At 41.3% G+C, this 20,622-nt stretch overlaps 3 protein-coding genes across 6 annotated transcripts in view; 1 reads left to right on the forward strand and 2 right to left on the reverse strand.

Moving 5' to 3' along the window:
* Positions 1-3,388: 3,388 nt before the first annotated feature.
* On the reverse strand, positions 3,389-7,866 carry zgc:172323 (uncharacterized protein LOC564165 homolog). Its single transcript, XM_035953246.2, has 11 exons — positions 7,529-7,866; positions 7,111-7,270; positions 6,802-6,951; positions 6,301-6,420; positions 6,103-6,198; positions 5,887-6,021; positions 5,665-5,775; positions 5,466-5,576; positions 5,204-5,328; positions 3,964-5,118; positions 3,389-3,754 (listed from the first exon to the last, which is right to left on the reverse strand). Exons 1-11 carry the CDS (start codon positions 7,747-7,749, stop codon positions 3,661-3,663), a joined length of 2,478 nt encoding a protein of 825 aa, XP_035809139.2. The 5' UTR covers positions 7,750-7,866; the 3' UTR covers positions 3,389-3,660.
* Positions 7,867-10,049: 2,183 nt separating this feature from the next.
* tstd3 (thiosulfate sulfurtransferase like domain containing 3) lies at positions 10,050-12,243 on the reverse strand. Its single transcript, XM_023281134.3, has 4 exons — positions 11,985-12,243; positions 11,685-11,852; positions 11,141-11,300; positions 10,050-10,679 (listed from the first exon to the last, which is right to left on the reverse strand). The coding sequence occupies exons 1-4, from the start codon at positions 12,121-12,123 to the stop codon at positions 10,622-10,624; spliced, it is 525 nt and encodes a 174-aa protein (XP_023136902.1). The 5' UTR covers positions 12,124-12,243; the 3' UTR covers positions 10,050-10,621.
* The window catches only part of usp45 (ubiquitin specific peptidase 45), a 35,998-nt gene continuing 27,180 nt past the window's right edge, over positions 11,805-20,622 (forward strand). For 2 of the 4 annotated variants that reach the window (XM_055013548.1, XM_023281127.3), the window contains exons 1-5: positions 13,006-13,318; positions 15,811-15,921; positions 16,293-16,462; positions 17,105-17,205; positions 17,969-18,069. In XM_055013548.1, coding sequence (XP_054869523.1) covers positions 15,819-15,921; positions 16,293-16,462; positions 17,105-17,205; positions 17,969-18,069 — 475 coding nt within the window. In that variant the 5' untranslated portion in view covers positions 13,006-13,318; positions 15,811-15,818. Of the gene's footprint in view, positions 11,941-12,973; positions 13,319-15,810; positions 15,922-16,292; positions 16,463-17,104; positions 17,206-17,968; positions 18,070-20,622 lie in introns of those variants that run through there. The other 2 variants (XM_023281126.3, XM_035953248.2) reach the window with 2 other exon arrangements.

The following is a 20,622-nucleotide window of genomic DNA, read 5'->3' on the forward strand; positions in this document are numbered from 1 at the left end:
GGAAAATTAAATGAAATTAAATGGCTTGACCGGCGGTATTGTCCCTCCTCCTTCTGTGTTTTAAATAAGGGAGAAAAAGACACATTAATTACATGGTTGGATCTTTATTCTGGGACAATATTGCGAAGTCAGTCAACAGCATTCCGCAAGTGCGCTCCTCTTAAGTGATCTCCTCGTCTCTTTAATGAACTTAAATAACGACCTGAGAAGAATCGGAGCCTGGAAGAGGAGGGAGACGTTTTTTATGGGCGGCCCTGCCCGGCTCTTGCCAGCCTATTTTGGAGTTTAACTGTCTAAACGGTGGGGCTCTCTGATTTAACTGGTTGGCCATTAATGAGCCATGAATATAGAGGAACAACCTGTCTGCAAAGCAACGCGGCAGATACAGAGAGCAATGCCCCACCAGGGATCTCCATTCATGCGCCGTGACTATACTTCAGGGGTGCCAAGGGTTCACCACCACCTCTCCTGGACTGGTTTCAATGGCCTACCATTTAAGACCCCTTCTGAGTTCAGAAGAAAACACATTTTTTATGTCGACCCATAAACTTTGTTTGGCTCTATTCAGCAGAGCCCAATCATTGTCCCACTTAGCGATGTGGCCTATTTCTCACAGATTCCCACGTTTTAGAAATGACTTTGTGTTTGTCCAAATCCATTTATTTCTCTACATGTAAGCCCACACCTCCTGCACCTCTCACAACTCATCTGGTCCTTTTAATTAAAAATAGAGAGAGAATTTAAATCATCGTGCTGCAGGAATCTTATTGTTATTCCTTTCAGATCTGAGCCCACGCTCAAGGCAAAAAAAAAAAAAAACTCGGACAGGCCCGTTTGTCTTCTTGGTGTTCTTAAAGCAGTCATGTTTGAGGTGTTTTAGTTTGTGGGTAAAGATGCAGCCTGCACCATGGACAGACCAGCTGCCTGGATGCGGGTGGGACATTAGAGACGCGTTTGAATAGTAATGATGCTTGTATGGGACTCCCACCAGATGACATGATTGGGATTTTAACCCAGACTAATATTCAAAATCGCATTAGAGAGGAGCCGAATAAACGGCACCTGATTCAACGCTGTTCATGCGTGATTTCATTCAAAATGCCTTCTTCTCCTTTTCTCCTCCCTCAAAGTGGGTTGCACCGTTTTGGTATTCAAAGTCTCAACAAAGTTTTTTTTTTTTTTTCAGACCACATTTCCCTGACTTAAACTCACTTTGTCTCGCATGAGGGGACGCGGATAAAAGCGTGTGAAGTTGCGTGAATTGATATGTTTCGGTGTACCTTATAAATTCATACCTTTTCTCACTCGAGCGCCTCAGAAAGAACGTGTCAGTCAGACCGATTCTCTCTGCTGTCCGACGCATTTAGCAGCGCATCTATTTGAGGAGTTCATTCCTAGGCAAATGTATGCAGGCCGGGCTCTGCGTGAATAGAGCAGCGTGTCAGCCGACCCTAATTGGGATTTAGCCACCCAAAGCATACCCACAAAGTGACAGAAAATCACAGGTTTCAAAGAAAGTCGCAACATTTGCCCTCCTCGCTGAAGATCAGCAGCTCTTTGCCTCGGCAAAGAGCGAAATCGCATTTATTTTTCTTCCTGTAGGAGGAAACAAGTGTGAGCAAAACAACTATAATGGCAAAGAGCACGTTTAAAGACATGCAACCTTGACTTTTCTCTGTGCTTCAATATGAAGGGATATTTTAACCGATTTCATGGTTTATTATCTGAACAATATGTAAAGAAATATGCTTATATTTATTTTTAAGAGGTTAATATACATATATATTTTTAGCAAATGTATTTTAAAAATGTATTTTTGTTTTTATATTGTATATCTCGCAATTGTCAGTCAATTTCTAATACTGGAGTACTGCTAATAAAAAAAAATAGTCATAAAAACAATAAATTTTCATTTTGACCTAACATTTTTGGTGGCAACGATTGTACATTTTTGTATTAAATTTATGCTTAAAAACGTATTTATTCATTTATTTGCTTACTTGTTTATTTGTTTTAGTAAGACCGGACATTTCCCCTCCGTCAGTTTTAAAGCACCATGGAGAGCTCCACACGCACGCAGACGCATTCTCTTTTATGTGGTAATTATATCAATAATAAACTCCATCCTATCATATAGATGAAATCTCATCATACAGATTAAAGTGGCGCTGAACTCCCTAATGTTAAACATATATGCTTATTTGTAAACCCTTCAGGTTGGGTGCATTTTGATAATTTGCTGTAAGAAAATGGAATCTAATGACCGGAGCGTCTCGCAGCTCCTCATTATGTCTCCGATTGACAGTTCTGGGTTCAAACTAATTGTCTCCTGAGTGTTCGGGTGGGATGAGCTTGTGGAAATGATGTCCGAGAGGAAATATTGCTTATTTTCAACGTGAGGTCTCTACATAATAATCATGCAAGAAAATATTTAGATTGCAGTGACAGGGCTTTAGTCTCAGGCTCTAATCATGGAGCAGAGTTGAGGTAACTGTTTTTTTTTTTTTATTGCATTTGCTTGTAGTATTTGTACTAAAGTGCAATTGAAATTTACCGCTTTATTTTTTTTAATTGCTTATTTAAATACCTTCTTTTTTTGAATGGCTGATGCTTATGTGCACATTTTGCATTTAATGTTCTTGTTTTTGAAAATGAAATGCTATCCTATAAATTTATTTAAAGAGTTTCTTTTAAATTGCAGTAGAATTGTGCATGAAGCAAAAGGTATTAAAGCAGCAAAAATTTCCATCAAACACTTGTAAGTTGTGCTATGTTCAAAAAACTGAAAGCATTTCACTGTGTAGAAAGCACCGTGCTTTGTTTTTTTAAATGTTTTTTTTTTTACTTTAGTATATGTTTGTTATTATAAGAATACTGGCACAGTAATGGTATTGCTGCCATCACAGCACTGGTCTAGCTCCAGTCTTTGTTGCAGTTTCTGTCTAAGGATTGGTGTTTTGCATGTCTCCACTCTGCCCCTGAGCAGGACACTGAGCGTGTTTGGCATCTGCTGGCCAGATCCAATCCCTCCCAATCAGCAGCAGGAGGAAAAGGTGTGGAAGTGGATGGAATGAGGACAGGAAACGGCTGTATGCCGTCACTCTGCTGCAGGACTAAATCTGACTGACGGATTCCTCAGCCCTCCAGAAAGTGTCAGGACGACCGCCTCAACCCTCAGGTGACTTTACCCTCTCTGCTATGCTGTTCTTCATGACTTCCTTTCCCCTTTTTTCACTATTTATCATCACAAGCCATGAGCATGAGCAACATATGTCTTTGCTGAGCAAAAATGCACTTTTACCAGCATGAAAATGGTGTTGAATACCATTCTCTATCCTCAAACAAATACTACCCCAAAATGACACGGAATAACAGAAAGACATGATAATTGAATGCTGATAGCTTTATTTGCAACAAGTAGAAAAAAGGGGAGGGAGTGTAAGGCACACAAAAGTTTAGAGAACATGTTGAGCGTTCCTAGTAAGGCATCTTTAAACCCTATCATCTGAAGGTTTCACTATAGCAAAGGGTCATTCATGGTCTTCTTGTCCAGGGCAAAGGGCAAAGGTCAGTGCCCAGACATGGGGTTTGGTCAGTTCAAAGCTCAGAGGGGCGTGGAGGTTTAAGGGCGAGAGGAGGTCACTCAGGAATTTCTGTTGCTCATTCGTTGTCAGATTCATCGGCTGCACCAGTGATGGTGTAGGTCTGTTCCTGATGGTCCATCTCCAGCACATCGTCCTCACTTTTCACTGTCCTGTAGGGGTGGACAAAAAAAAAAAGAGCTGAAAGGACCAAAAGAAGTATGCTGGCCCTAACCCTAGCACTATTACAAAGTAGGTTAAGACAGTTTATGTCTTTGCTTCTTATTCAAAGGCATGTTTGTCTCATACCTTCTGAGTTTCAGTGCTGCCATTACAATAAACTCTGCTTAAAAAAAAGAAAGATACCTGATGGTACCTTTACCTAATGAGCACTGTCCTTCGCTCTGTCAGCTCCACAGCCTGCTCTGCATAGGCCTCAATGTTGCCATCATATCCATCTGATCCATATCCAATCCTGGCACCACTCACGTCACCCATTCCTCCTCCAATCTTTCCTATTCCACCTGGGCCTGACGGCGCAACACCTATATCGTCTCCACCCATACCTTCAGTTCTTCTGCTGTCTCCGATTCCACCACCCACTCCAGCAGGACCCATTCCACGGACTTTACTTCCATCTCCACTTATTCCTCCACCAACTCCATCACATATCCCTTTACCTATAACACCATTTTCTTCACTAAACCCAGCGCCACCAACACCACCTGAATCTGCAATGTCACTACCTGCACCCATTCTGACCCCACCAACACTACTGTCACCCTTAGCTCCAGGACCAGTGCCCAAACCCCCAGCACCAGTACCCAAACCTCCAGCACCAGTACCCAAACCCCCAGCACCAGTACCCAAACCCCCAGCACCAGTACCCAAACCTCCAGCACCAGTACCCAAACCTCCAGGACCAGTACCGAAACCTCCAAGACCAATGCCTGAACCTCCAGCACCAGTACCCAAACCTCCAGGACCAGCACCAAAACCTCCAAGACCAATGCCTGAACCTCCAGCACCAGTACCCAAACCTCCAGGACCAGTACCCAAACCTCCAAGACCAGTACCCAAACCCCTAACACCAGTACCCAAACCTCCAGGACCAATGCCTGAACCTCCAGGACCAGTACCCAAACCTCCAGGACCAGTACCCAAACCTCCGGCACCAGTGCCCACACCCCCAACACTAGCGCCGACACCTACACCCCCAGCTCCTAATCCAACATCACCAGTTGCGTCTGCCCCACCTGCCGGACCCTTTCTGCCACTGATACCTTCAGCACCCATTCTTCCACCTAGACCTGTCTGACCTGCTCCCATGCCTCCTGCCACCATTCCTACTCCACTCCCCACACCTCCAACACCTCCACTGCTACCTCCTGTCAGTCCGCCACCCACACCACTCACACCGCCCATGCCGCCTCCACTGACGCTCATCCCAGCACGAATGGCGTTCATGCTACAGCTGGCGAGAGACAGGGTTTGCATCATGCCTGAGAGCCGCAGGTCCTCTCCTTCAATCAATTTCCTGCAAAGAAAAACAACATTTTCAATTTATTAGTACTAATTCAAATACATAACAATAAGTCAATTTAAGGTTGTGTTTGCTTTACCTGTAGGTTGTGATCTCAATCTCCAGAGCCATCTTGATATTCAGAAGGTCCTGGTACTCGCGCAGGTGCAGCGCAATTTTCTCCTTGGTGGATTTCAGTTCAAGCTGCAGGGCTTCAATCCGAGCCTATTAGTGTTTACAGAGAAATGAGCATGCTTTTATAGTGGCTCTGTGACTGCATGCATGAAAGTGAAAGCACATGTTCATGGCTGGCTCTGGTGTGATCAGGTGTGCACCCTGGGACAACATGACACTGTGTTTACCTGCAGGTCTTCCAGTTCCTTCCTGTACTTTTCTTGCATCTCTCTAATCTGGGCTTCAAGAGCTTCATTCTTGCTCCTCATGGAATCCAAATCTCGTTCTTTGCCTTGGATCTAGAGTTATTTTAGAATGAACATTATAATCAATAAAAATTGAATCTCTATCGACCTTTACTGACTTGTTTTCACTTTTGATACTCACATCCTTTTTGGCACCTGCTATTTCTTCTCTAAACCCTCGAACTTTATCAACATGCCTTGAGGTTTTTTGGGTTAGATCTTCAAACTTGTTTTTATACCATGAATCCATTTCCTAATGATGATGAAGATGAAAATTGACACAGACAAACTGAACAAACACAGAGAACATGACTGTACATTTTAAACTTTTTTAAGCAAATCCTACTGTGTGGTATTACTTCACCTGGAGATTTTTGGCCGCAATGTCATCATACTGGGATTGGATTTGCTTCAAAGCAGCAGCCAGATCAGGCAGCGTGAATGCACTCTGAGCTGAGACATGAGCTGCATAGATCTGTTTCATGAGTTCATCGATTTCCTAGAGAAAAAATCCCACATTTTTAGGAACCATCAAGATAAAAGGTGAACTACTTGAATGTTAAATAAAGATGTTTTCCACCTGCTGATGGATCCGTTTTAAGAATTCAATTTCAACTTCCAGCTGCTCCAGCTTCTTCTCCAGGGCGATGCGAGAGGAGGTGGCTTTGTCCACATCCTGAAGAACAAACAAAATCAGTTATTGTGTGTGTTTCTGCCTGATGATAAATTTGAAGGAGATGTTCATCAAAGAGATATTGGCTAATTAAATGGCACCTACTGGACGGAAGGCTTCAATGTCTAACTCAGCCTTCTTCCTCAGCTCCACTGCTTCCTCATATTTGATTTTTATTGCCTCTAGTTGAGCAGCTGTGGACTCCTTAGCAGCCAAGGAAATGTCCTAAAAACCAAGAAGCCATAAGTAATGTGCTTGTCTATTAGATATGAAGGTGAGTGCCTCAGCCTCTTCTGCATTTTGACTTCATTTCTGTCTGTGTCTGTGTGGGCAAACGCATAATCAAGCCATCTCATCTGTGCATAAAACATAGCTGACGGCAGCTGTACTCCATGACACCTAAACACACGAGGCACCTCTCCATTTGCCTGCCAGAAGTATGCCTGTTACCAGGTAAAGAACCTTGAAAACACCAAGTTGACGTCTTGTATCATTGCTTGGATGGATCTTCTACAGATCAGTGAAGTGTAAACTTCATGTCCTACTCAGAATCCGACACGTAAAAGAAAGACGCCAGAAATATTAACTTGAAGAATTCAGTCTTACCCGCTGAACTCTCATCTGATCAGCTATCTTGTTCAGCTCCTTCAGCTGTTCCTCATATAGCAGGCGCAGACCTGTCGGCTTCTCAAACCGGTTCTGGTAGGCCTCAATCTCTGCTTCCAGTAACTTGTTTTGCTGCTCAAGTGATCGAACCTGTAAGGACACAAAAACCTGGCCTGAACCGGACACCACAACATGCTTTCTCTCTATCTATTCCTAGAGCTGAGAATTATGTGCCTTCATTTCATTTAACAAATATACGTTTTATTTTGGTGTGACATTTACATTTCACTGTGGAAAGAAATAGAACACCTTGTTAATGTACACAGCCAGTCTGTCATTGAGGACAATCATCTCCTGCCTTTCGCTTGTGCGAGTGTTGAGGAATTCCTGGTTCTCAGCTGCAGCCACATCCAGGTCTATGGCAGGCTCTCCACTAGGCCCAACGCACACCATGGCTCCTGCACTCACACTGAAAACACACTGATACATGTTAGACTCAGAGGTTTGATGCAAGAGGAGATGTATATCATAAGGAAATGAAGAAAAATCTTTCATGTAATAGAAATTGTGCTGAAATGACTTGAAACTAACCCAGAGGAAGAAGAACTTAACTTCTCACAAAGCAGAAAAAGGCCCAAAAAGTAAGTAATAATTCAACTGTATAGTCTTCCCACCCGATAAACACTGCTTCTACCCATATGTAGGGACGGTATCTGACAGCGCTCACCGTGCTCCGACCGTGCGTGTAGACCTGCGTGCAGCAGAGACGGTCCTTCGTCCCACTGAGTCCACGCGCATGCTGCCCGCTCTGGAGGAGTAGCCGCTGGAGGCATGGCGGTCGTCTCTCCTGGTGGGAGAAGGGCTGGACACCCTGACCTGGTAGGTGGAGCTGCTGCTGTCCTCAAAGTGACGGCGGTAGGATGAGATCCTCTCCGGGCTGCGACTCATGGCAGCTGTGTCTGTGTGCTCTCTGGTTCTCTGAAGCGAAATACTCAAGCTGAGCTTCTGCGGTTTACTGCACTTTACCGCTGCTCCACTTTCCTGTGTCGCACTCCCTGATTGTCCACCAAGCCTCGGGTTTTATACTCCCCATTGCCATGCTTCTGCTCTGTATAAGACAGCCCAGTTCATGAGCCAACACCTGTGGAATCTTGAACCTCTACACCAAAGCAGGCTTGACCTGCCGCTCAGATATCTATCAGCAGCTTGTGAGGAGCAGAGCTGGACATGGATAGTGACTGATAGCATCAGTCTCTCTTAAAGACACAGATTGTGATCATGCATCAATTTCCCTTTTATGAAAATCACATTGGGTTTGCCTGAGTTACAGTTAACCCACCACCTCAGTGTCCAGCACTGGGCAGTAAACAGATGAGCAGGCAGGCAGGCAAGAAGGCAGGGCCCAGTCAGTCAGCTCTGATGTGATCTGCTCTGATGGGAAGAGGGACTTTAATTGAACGCTGAGCCGAAGCTAGAGGGTGACCTGATGAGGCTGTGGCTGCAGAGGAACAAAGAGCCTGGGCAAGATTTGACATAAATTAGTACTTATTAGTCTGGTCCATTTTCACCATATTAAAACTGGAGTATGCAGAAAAAAGAAAGGGAATTAACTGCTTCAGAAGAAAAATAAGGAGGCAGAGGGAAAAGGAGGAGGGGGGATTGTTGTCTGCAGTTTACGGATGACATAGCACGGTGGTCAGGATACAGATCAGCCACTGCTGCTCTTTCCTGTAAATATTAACCACCATAACCTTCATAGAAAACATAACTCTAATTTCACACATACACAAAACCCCACAACATATGACCCAAACATAGATTTGACTGTGTCCAACTTGTAAAATGTGAAAAACAAACAAAAAAAAAACCAATTATTGTTGCATGTGAAAACCTTGATGGATTAAGTGAACATCTATTCCCTCCCACTGACCTCACATTTTGCAGCAGTGTGGGACTTTTGGGAAGAGGTGGAATATTTCAATCATGCGAACAATCAATCTCGCTACTAACCACCTCATTTCATGTTGCAACCACATGACACTGCTCATCATTTTGGTATTTTCTATGACAGTATTTATGAGGCCTCATTTTAACTGCTAACACTCCCATATTTCATTCCATGTTAGTGTCATCATCAGGACATCTTCTGCCCCTCGCTTGAGCCCTTCTTCTGATTTCACAAAAATAAAGAAGCAAATAGCACTAAAATAATACATATTATGCATAAACAGCACTGGTGAAGAAAAGTCCAAATGATGAAGGTTATAGAAATGTACTGCAATTGTAATCACTTTTTGAAGATTCTATATACTTTACACCAGATAAAGAAATGGGTGGTTATATGTTTATGTTTAGAGTCAGTTAGCATCTGGAGAGGTTAAGAAAAACTTAAAACAACAGAAATCCAATCAGATTTATGTAGGAATAGAAGTGGTAGTGCAGCTTATAAACTACCATCAGCACTAACAACAAATGCATTGAAAAGCTATTGTATTTAACACATGCTGTAATGAACTGACATTTACAAGCTGTTCTTGTGGAGAACTATGTCAAGTATATTTTACAGCTGTACAACAGGGATTGTTTTTTTTTACTCATCTTCTTTTCATGAAAATATCTGACTTAATGATGGTGAGTAGTTTTATAGTCATAGATCTGCTTTCACCATTAAATACGAGGGCACCTTTCCTTGCCCACTTGGAGAATACGATAATACGAGCAAAAATAGTAGTAACACCTCCGGATCATTTATTCCTGCATCTGAACTCACTTAGAGGTCCTTTTCCTTGAACTGCTGGTGACTTGGTGTTAATAAGCTGGTACAAATCCTGACCAAACAAGACTGTGAGATTATAATTTGTCCATTCTGTTGTTCTGTGGACTTTCAGCTCAAGCTGTAAAAAGGGAAAGTTAAATAGGGAGCAAGGTCTATGGCCACGGTTGACATAATGTATTCGAGGTATTCTCCTCGGCTGAACACAAACACATTTATTATCAAGGATGATGAGGGAACCTGATAATGTTCCCTGGAGGGTCGGTGGCAAATTCATACTGAGACACAGTAAATATTTGACATAGCCCTTCAATACAGTAGATCATCTTACTCCCAGCGCCTGTCACCTCAGCAAGCCTCTCTAAGCCTATTTATATCTCAAATTATCCAAATGAATGTCCTCCCAGGCCATTTATATTAGAGCCGTCCAACACTGCCCCTAAGCTGCAAAAAAAACAACAACACACACACAAGCTAGATATTACTGTTCATCAAAACTATCATTTTATTAATCAAATGATGTTGGCAACAACTAAACTGACTGTTAAGCCTTAATTTAGTATTTACAGTGCATCAACCTGAAGCATTAAGACAGTTCATAGTAAGCAATGGAAGACATACAGTTATGGAGTCATTTGCATAGGTAGTTTGGACACAAAATTGTTCGTGCCTTTCGTACATTATAGCTGGTTATATCTGAATTTTTTGAGTTATAAAGGGTTTATAAATAGTTATATGCTGACTTCAAGTAAGAATGCAGTAGGTTTTACATTTTCAGCAGCAGATGTGTTTGTTGAGCCCTCTAGTCCCACTCTTTGGGACTTCCAGATAAGGAAAACTTGAAACCACAAAAAAGTGCAGAAACTTTTTAAGACCCTTCATGAGACTGCTTGTGACACACTCTCACTTTACAGCCTGATTTCAGGTAACTGAAAAAAAAGCTTTTATTTTATTTTTTTTTATATATATATATATATATATATATATATATATATATATATATATATATATATATATATATATATATAATGTTCATTTATCCCTGGTTCATTTTTGATGCTCATGTGTTGACCAATCTTGCCATCCACCAGGGTAATGCTGAGCGCTGAAACGAAGAAAAAAAAGGAAGAAAGTGAATGTGGTATATATTTAGCATAAGCACATCTAACAAATGATAATTTATAATAACATAAAATGATCATCAAACTGCATTATTTTAATCTTCACTGTTCATACTAAGCAGCTTTTATGCTCTACCTTTCAGTTTTGTATCAGAAATGTGGTATGTGGCATCTTTCCAAAGAGCAATGCATGATGGGTTAAAATTATGCAACAACTAGGCAATAACTTCAAGTCGCTGAAACTGGATGTGATCTCATGATGAACTATAAAAATCAGATGTGATACTCAGTTAACTGTTGTTTTGCTATTGTGCACACAAGACAGTGGGCTAGCGAACCTTAAGAAAAAAGCTTATATCACCGCAATAGTAAATTATTTCTGAGCTCAATGATGAGATGAGAACTAATGATTTTGACAGACATTTGCTCAAGAAACACATCTTACTCTTTGTATCCCAGCGAGGTGGCAGTGTCGAGTGCGTTCTTACTCCTGATCCCCGCAAGACAACTGAACACAATGTTATCTGTCTGCTGGGGCATTTCACCACCGTACTTTTCTTTGAACTCTTCCGGACCCAGCTGGAGGGCAGTGTTCACTTGTCCCACTGTAAAGTCAGACAAGGTCAAGTGGTGAATATGTGCTATTGGGTAAACACAAAATGTTGATGGCTTACAAAGTTAGGAACCATGTCCTCCTCCATGCCATTAATCACGGTGTCTGCAGGTGTCATCCATGGTCAATGTCTTTTTTATTTTGTATGTGAAATAGAACCATTTTCACCAGTACATACAGTTTCTACAATATAATAAAAGTATGCTGACCAACAGGACTCTAGGGCTAAATCTGGTGTATAGGTTTTTTGAGTTTATTTACTTCAGGACAACAACAAACACTGCAGTATATTTGTGTGACAAGATGGTTTGTATCCTTGTCAACCCAACTGTACAACAGTTTTCTGTGTGTTTTAGGTGTACAGACCAACACTCACAGGGGACGTTAATGGATCCGGGGATGTTGCCGTACTCTCGGAGCTCCCACGGCTCCCGGACATCTATAACTACAGCTTTCCGGCTGGCCAGAAGCTGCTTCAGCTGCTCGTAACTCACGTCTGCGCTCTGCGGCTCTGAACTGAACCTCCGGAGCAGCAACTCTGAATCTGAAAGCAAAACAAACAAAAACAGAAAAAAAAACTTGTGATACACAGCATATGAACCACTTAGAACAGAGACAGTGAGACGCTAAAGGTAAGTCCATAGACTGTATATGGGTATCTATGGGTAAGACTCACTTATGCAACCGGGGTGAGTGTTGACGAAGCTGGACACAGAGCTTCGTCCTCCTGGGACGGAAGCCCCAGGATGGACGGTGCTGCTCCATAAAAGCCGAGGGACAACACCGGCAAACCTCCAGCACCTTCTGAGAGCCATGTGTGATTAGCTAACTCCTGTATTACTCTTTATATTAACACTCCTTCGACAGAAAAGCGGAATAACGCAGCAGCACTGCTACAACCGTTAGAAGTCACACTGACGAATACACTGCCAACAACCATCTGCGCATGCGTAGAAGTACGGCTCACAGAAAGGACAAAAATACTCTTTTGGATTTCGGCTCAGTTCAGTTTATGCAGAAGGAATGCAAAACACCTTAGCACAGACGTTTCAGTTAATATTTAAACAAATTAACCCGGACATCATCAAAATTCTAATATTATATGACACAAAATAGGAAAGATGGAACGGTAACACTCACTCGATAATATTTATTGAGCGTTCGCTGTGTTTATTGTCTTTTTAAGGTTGCATTGTTTGCTTTTACTGATTTATTTCTTTCATTGTTTCATCTAATGTTTGGTGTATTTTAATGCTTTGTAATGCACTTAGTAACCCCGGTTTCGAAAGGTGTGATAGGATTATTTATTATTATTATTATTATTATTATTATTAATAATAATAATAATAATAATAATAATAATAATAATAATAATAATAATAATAATAATAATAATAATAATAATAATAATTATTATTATTATTATTATTATTATTATTATTATTATTATTTATTATTTATTTTTTATTATTATTATTTTATTATTATTAATAATATGAGCACGACAGAGTTCACATAAACAGTGAAACTTCGGCCAGTAACGTACAATATAATACAGTTTGCTGCCCCCCCCCCCCCCCCCCCCCCCCCCCACTGCAGCAGATAATAAATGAACCTCTTAAGTTCCTCAGAACCTGCGATGCTGTGTGAATTTTAGATTTCCAACTGGACGTGAATGCAGCATTAGGCCAGCCTGGGTTGCCGTACTGCGTCACATGTTGACTGGTGTTGCTAGCTAATGCCACCGAAAGCTTGACACGTTTTTAGAAAGTCAAAGGCAAAAACGAAAAGGTACTGAGATAACTGTTCTGTCGTTGTTGGTACTGTGTACATCTATTTGAAATGCCTTGATATCTTTGAGTATTGTTGGATAAAACACTCCTGTTGGGGGTTTTTGTATTCTGAGGGGCTAATGTAGCTCACTTGTTTGCTAGCCAGGAAGGGTTGACATCTCCTCACTGTTGGCTTCACATCAGCTAACACAGTCAACGGAGGAGCTGACTTAAAGAGGTGAGTTCAAAGCGCCTTTTCTCCAATTTTAATATGAGGATATATTCGTCTATTGCTGAAATTTCTTTAACAATCAACATAAAAGTATTTTTTTTGCCCCACTAAGCTAGTCTGGGCTGCTGAGGCCTCTTCACCGTGTTGTTACCTAAGATTAGGTACTCATCCATAATAACCCTTTGTTTCTCTGGCTAGCTGTTGTTCAGTGACATGCTGTCCACTCTCAGGTATTGTGACAGCTGGCTTTGTCATTCTCGGTAATTTTGCCGCAGGACTCTTTTACAGTGATTTAGATGGTAATCTGACTTGGGATAAGAGACTTTCGGGTTAAGGTATGGGTAAGGATAGTGCTGTGAGCAGTGAAGACGCTCATTCAATGATACCCCTATTTTAGGACAACAGGAAAGTCATCTTAAACGTACATGTATGGAGTTTTAAGGAACAGTTTTGGAGACAGTAGGTTTAACAAACTCTAAATTCAAACCTGAACTCTGGATTGACTAACGGGGCTGTCAAGCTTTCGGTTTCATCATAGGGGAACAATTAGTTTGGTCCATTCTGAGTGAAGTTAATTCATGTAAAGCTGTGTATGCTGAGATAACAAGCCCTCATCAATGGAACACAGATAACATGATTCACCGAGGCTCAGTGATCCCAACTGGCCTTAGCAGGTTTATAAATATTAATGTATGTGTAGTCAGAATATGATCATATTGTCTATAAAGGGAAAAAGCCATACAGTAGCAAAAGTAAAAGATTATGAGGTCACCAAAAATAGTGCTGTCCAAGTCACTGTGTGAGTATTACTTGCAGAAACAAAAGTTTTATCTCCAAGAGTTCCACTTATATGTCAAATTCAACAGAGACAACTCTAGTGCTCAGACACTCTCAGAAGGACTTTGTCTCATGTACACCGACAAAAGAAAAATCTGAGGTTTGCGTATGACCCAGGTTGTTTTACTTCCACATGACTGGAAAAGACCTTCCTGTTGTACACATAATCTCTGTCTACTGAAGGAGCTCTGATTGGAATGTGTGTTCACAAATATATTAAACATTGTGTAAACCTGCAATACCGTTAATTTCTTCTGCGATAAGACTTGTGGGTCTGTGGTTTTGGAACACCACAACAGTGTACAGTGAATATTAAATATACATAAAACATATCTAAAAATACATATTGAATGTTGCTTCTATACAAGAGTAACATTTTAGACATCCCCCTTTTCGCAGGGGCGGCTGTGGTAGAACGGGTCGTCCAATGATCGAAGGGTTGGCGGTTCGATTCCCACTCTGTCCTAGTCATGTGCTGTTGTGTCCTTGGGCAAGGCACTTTACCCACCTGGCCTCCAGTGCAGCTACTCACACTGGTGTATGAATGTTGGTGGTGGTCGGAGGGGTCGTATGCGTGGATTAGCAGCCGTCAGTCTGCCCCAGGGCAGCTGTGGCTACAAATGTAGTTTACCACCACCAGAGTGAGAATGTGTGAGTGAATGAATAATGGATCCACTGTACGCCCTTTGAGTATGCCTTAATAGAAAAGCACTATATAAATCTAATGCATTATTATTATCATTATTATTATTATTCTTTGAAATACACTCAGCGTCATTCACGGTTACATAAAGTACAAGAAGAAGAATTAGTTCCAAATTGAGAACATGTCCACGATTTATCATATAGACAACAGGAAGGCTGAGACTGCTCACGGTGCAGGAAAATAGCAGTGTTCAAACAGATAATCCTCAGGGAATGAGAGAATATCTGAGTAGGTTGCATCACTCCCTTCCTCCAGGCTTCAGCTAAAGAGGAAAAACTCATGGTTAATTCAAGATACCTTGTTATCTAGCAGGTTAGCTTCATGGAGCATGTTGCTCTTGTAACCTATTAAGATTTAAGGCAACTTCCTTTGTGAAACTAAAAACCTTGAGTTTCCTTCCACTCTAAATCAACATACTGTGACTTTTCACTAAGCCTGCTTTCTGAAACAGGGCCCAGGTCTTTCATCTGCCGAGTATTAGCCTAAGAGTGGGGACACCGATCCCTAAAATCTGCAAAAGTAAACATGGCAGTAGTACAGGTGTGACATTGTCAGGGATGATTCAAGTATCTGATGATGTAACGTAGACCTCAGACAGTAAATCAATGCATAGAATTTGAGGTTATTGTTTTTTTATTTGGCGCTACACTTCTTTCGTATTTATCTCGTGTAAATGTGAGCACACTCTAATATAGCTGCAAAATGGCTCATTAAACTGACTGACAGATTTTAAATCCATTGTGCTGTAGTACAAGGCAGCGCAAAAATGTGTTACTGTACCAATACCAGTGTAGCTAATTTTCAAAGTACGGCATGATGCAATAAGTAAAATGATAATGAAAGTCGGAGAACAGCGCAAGCTTTGGTATGTGACTATTTTTGTTATGTCACAAAATAATGTGGGATAGCTTGATGGAGTGCAAAACCAAAGTTTGTCCTCCACCCTCCCTTTCAGAGCTCCAGATGCGGCTAAAAGACCCCTTCTCTTTGAAAGCCGCCGATATGACTAAGCGGACTAATAAACCGAGGAAACCTCGAGATGAGGAGTCATCAGATGAAGTCAGTGGTAAGTTACTGCAACGGTATGAGGCACCAGATTATTTAAGATGTGAGTTTTAGCTGAGTCCTGTACTGCACAATGAGTAGTGGGTGGGATGGAGTCTTTAATTATATTCCAAAAGCAAGACATATTGATGATAATCTGTGGTACTTTTTGTACAAATGTTCATCGAGTAGTTTACCAAATACATTCATCCACTGACTCTTTCCAGCATTAGAGACACAACATTCCTGATCCTCCTGTAATTTTTTCAGTTTTGTTAATTTATGGGATTTTATTATTTGTCGTACTAGAACACGGTATTTAGCTTTCAGTAAATAGTCCCTTAAAATGATTGGAAGGTGTTGTTATGATCATGTGCATTGTCTTTTAATCAGGACTGACTTGCCAGCATGTGAGTAAAGCAGTGGACCTGAGCTCGGTAAAGAAGTCAGTCCTCTCAAGTGTGTGGTTTGTTTGCTCTGAGTGCCTAAAGGAGAGGACAATGATCGACGGAGAGCCAGCTGCATCCCACGACATCCTGGTGTGCCTAAAGTGTGGTGTTCAGGTGAGGTTTGTTTTTCTAATGTAAAACAGAATAAACGTAAGTAACGCAGAACACACACTGAATGTTTCCTTTTGATTACACTAATGTTGGTACACAGAGGGGCACTAAAATTCATTAAGTAGAGTAACAGCATCATCGCTAGCCAAGCCATTTTAATTCTGCTGTTTTTTAATTCTGCACTGGAAATTAAGCAGATATGCTTCAGTGAGAGAAGATAATCATTGCAAAAATAGAACAACTATTTTGAAAAGGCATGTGTTATTCATTGTATGCAACAAATTTGCTCAAATTTGATTCCTGCCTCAGAAATGTGGCTGAATCTGAAATATTTCTTCTTCATTTAAATGTCATACCTTCTTGTGTTTTTAAATGTTTTTACATGCTCAAACATTTTCATTATTTGGTGAAAATATGACAGATTTCCACTAAGGTCCCGACTGTATGTCTATATATAGAGTGTAGTTTGTACTGTCAAAGCGCTTAAAATGATGGCAATGTAGCTCTACCACATGCAAAGTTGGGGTTATGAGGTGAGAAGGTGCCACGGTTTATAAAAGTAGACATGTGCACTGGATCTGAATGTGTTTTATGTTTTTTATCAAATATTTAAAACTGAAATTTCTTAAATGAACTATCTTACAGGGCTGCAACCAGTCAGGGATTCAGCATGCTGTCAAGCACCACCAGGCTTTTCATCCAGAGTCACACTGCATCACCATCAGCTTGAGCACGTGGAAGGCCTGGTGAGAAACACTGGAAGTTATTTCTGAATAGTCATAAAAAAGAACAAGACTACACGGAGTGGTGTACTTTTTGTCACCTTGTGATTACATTTTGCCAAGCTGCTGCTGTTGTTTGATCTTACATAGAAAATAATAGGTGCTGTTGGTCTTCCTCGTTTCGACTACCATCATTTTTAAAGATGTTTGTCTATAAATTTGACATAGTTCTTAGGTTTATGCTCAATAGCTATTTTCTAGTTACCTGATAGTAAATGCTGTTTGACTCCATAATGACATGCTCTACCGTTTAACGGTTTGGCATCACTCAGACTATTTTATGTTTTCCATGAAAACTCCCACTTTTATCCATGTGCTAACATAACTGCACAAGGCCTTTCTAATCATCAGTGAGTCTTTCAGCACCATTAGCTAACACAATGTAGCATTAGAACACAGGAGTGATGGTTGCTGGAAATGTTCCTCTGTACCTCTATGGAGATATTCCATTAAAAATCAGCTGTTTCCAGCTACAATAGTCATTTACCACATTAACAATGTCTACACTGGATTTATCATTCATTTAATGTTATCATCACTGAAAAACTACTTTTCTTTCAAAAACAAGGACATTTCTAAGTGACCTCAAACTTTTGAAAGGTTGTGTACATTTGTTTTCCACTTCTGCTAGTAAATTCTGTTGTCAACCCTTTCTTGAGGGCTGTTGAGTTCTGCAGGAATTTAAAACCTTTCTGTGTCTGTTTACTACCATCTCTTATTATAACAGGTGTTTTGAGTGTAATGAGGAGCTGTCTACTCACTGCAACAAGAAGGCTTTGGCGCAGACCCTTGACTTTTTACAAAAGCATTCTGTCAAGGCAACATCAGGTAAGGTTGCAACATTCTGTAATTTTAGATTCAGCATAGCTGAAGTCAGTTCAGTTCAACGTTCAGCATTCCTTTAATTTAGCAACCACTCCTTCAATTGCATATAGACTACTGGTGACGTAATTATTGTAAATATTTTAGTTTCACATTCTGCACTGAGTAAATCTTCAGAAACAAAGCTTTCACCAGAAGCAAGCAGGACAATTACACCCTGACTCTATACCCATTAGTGGCCAAATTTATGACAGTTTGCTCTCCTGGTATTCAAATAAATTGACTTAACTCATAACAAAAGTTCCAATTTGAACTTGTCTGTGGTCTACATTCCAGCTGTGGACTGCAGTACACCTGCTCCCCCTGCTGGCAGTGGCCATCTGGCCTGTTATTCTCAGTGTGGAGACACCCTGCATGAAGGTGATTAGACACCACAACAGTGAGATGGGTGACACCACTTTATTTTCTAGGGATGCAACTACTTTGTTCTCTGAAGCTGTTTATGGCTTCAAGAGAATTTTTCTTCTTTCTGCAGGTCACAAAATTAAATTAAAGAGCATTCTGTCACAAAAACATAAAATAGACACGTAAAAAATTTTCTTATCAGGAAAAATGTTTGAGTATGAAGAGAGTCTGAGTTGTTGCAGTTGGTTCCATTCATGCTGAGTTCGGGCAGCCTGACTTCCTACTTTCAGTGTTCTGTCCTTTGACCTCATTCAGACCACCTGAGCCCTCCTCTCCCAGTCAGTCAACCGTATAGATATCACCCCCCCACTCCTCTCTCCATATTTACACACATACACCTTCTGTTCCTGAATTCCTGCACCTCTCCTGCTTTGCGCCTGTCATGCTGAGTGGCCTCCTAACAGACTGTAGCTGATCATGGTGGTGGGCATCATCACTTGTGGTCTCACTGGCCTCTCAGCAGAGCCCCCTGCCCGGTGCCCAGTTGTCAGTGGCCAGAAGCCAGCCGCCAAAGCCGAATCAAGCTGGTTCCTCATCTCAGCAATGGCCACAGAGTTGTAGAATTGGTTCTGCAGCAATCCCCCACCCTCACCCCCACCTTGCACATCGCATGACTGCACATATTAGAGGAATTAAGCGCTTGAGCGATACTTCCCGGCTGGGTTCCCTGAAGAACAAGAGCAGCTGCGTGGGGTTCAGCCTCTGCTCTGTCATCCTTTGTCTTTGCATTGCTATCTGTTTCTGTCCCATGCATCCTGTGTTGAGCTGCTGTATGTCTCACCACCTCTGGGACTGTGTGCTGCACTAGTGGGAGCCAGGGTCCTCAACAAGTCAGAGTGACTGGATCTTAACAGCTGGAGCGCACTAACTCTCAGTGGACACACAGACGCTCACAGATACACATAACACAGAATGTTGAAAATAACTTTCAAGTCAAGCAAATGCACCACTTCCTTCCAGTCTGAACTATACGCTTACAAATGGTTTTAAGGCTCAGGCTAATACAGTCAGCTGAATCCTCATGGTACAATGTATTCTTTGCAGCACAGAGGACAAGCTCTTCCTGGCATAGTAAATCTGAATAATGTTCATTTTCCAAGTACATTACACACCTGAGGAATTTTCTGATTTTACAAAGTAAAAGGTGTTGTGAAAGTGCCCATATAGTTTGTGTTACTCACTTACACTCAGGCATGCAGACTTTGAGGTACAAATAGGGCCAAAAAATGAACAGAAGTATTCAGAAATTAGACATACAGTTGGTTGACAAATTTACCATTACTATTCCTTACATTCTCTGTTCTGCCAGTTATTCTGCGTCTTAAACATAATATGCAGCGCCTGTAGATAAGCTTATGCATACCAGTTTCTTGACCCAATTAAGCAAAGACTATATTGGAGCAATTTGTGTGCATTTTGTTGGATATGTTTGTATATGATGTGTGCATGTTGCCAGGCAAGGGTCCACTGTTGGTGGGACTTTATCTTCCAAGCTGGGCAGTTGCAATCTACAGCCCTCCTACAGCTTTGCCTCTTTAAATTACCTGTCACCTTTCCTAACACTCAATTGTTCCACACCGGTCAGCCAAATGGGTATAGAAACGGGCAGCCATTGTTGCAGCAAAATAGGCGTTGAGAAGCTTGTGAAATTGCATTCCAGTGTGAAGGCCAGATTTTCTCAAGAAGCTACTGTTGTACTCTGTTTTCCTATAGACCTCAAGCACAAAAGAGCCCCGGCAAGGATTTTTTTCAGAATCTATAATAATTTTGTACAACAACAGCTCAGGGAAGAAAGAAAGTCGATTAACTGTGCTCTCTCACCATCAAGGCCTTCAGCTCAAGTGCCAGAGTCCCAGTAAAAAGCAAATTGACCTCAGGGAGCTAGACTCCAGCTTGTAACACAGCTGGGGAGTCTTTGTGAAGCAAATTAAAATGTTGGTTTTGAATAGATGTCAGAGCTTGTTTCTCATTGGAATCCATTAATTCTTTCTTGTTTTATAGTGATTGTTATCAGTTTCTCTGTAAATTGTGTTGCCGTAATATGTATGTTACTATACTGTGTGTATATTCTTGTGTTCTCTTTTGCAGTGTTTA

This window comes from Amphiprion ocellaris, chromosome 9, assembly GCF_022539595.1.
Source record: "Amphiprion ocellaris isolate individual 3 ecotype Okinawa chromosome 9, ASM2253959v1, whole genome shotgun sequence".
In the NCBI taxonomy this organism is placed as follows: Eukaryota; Metazoa; Chordata; class Actinopteri; family Pomacentridae; genus Amphiprion; species Amphiprion ocellaris.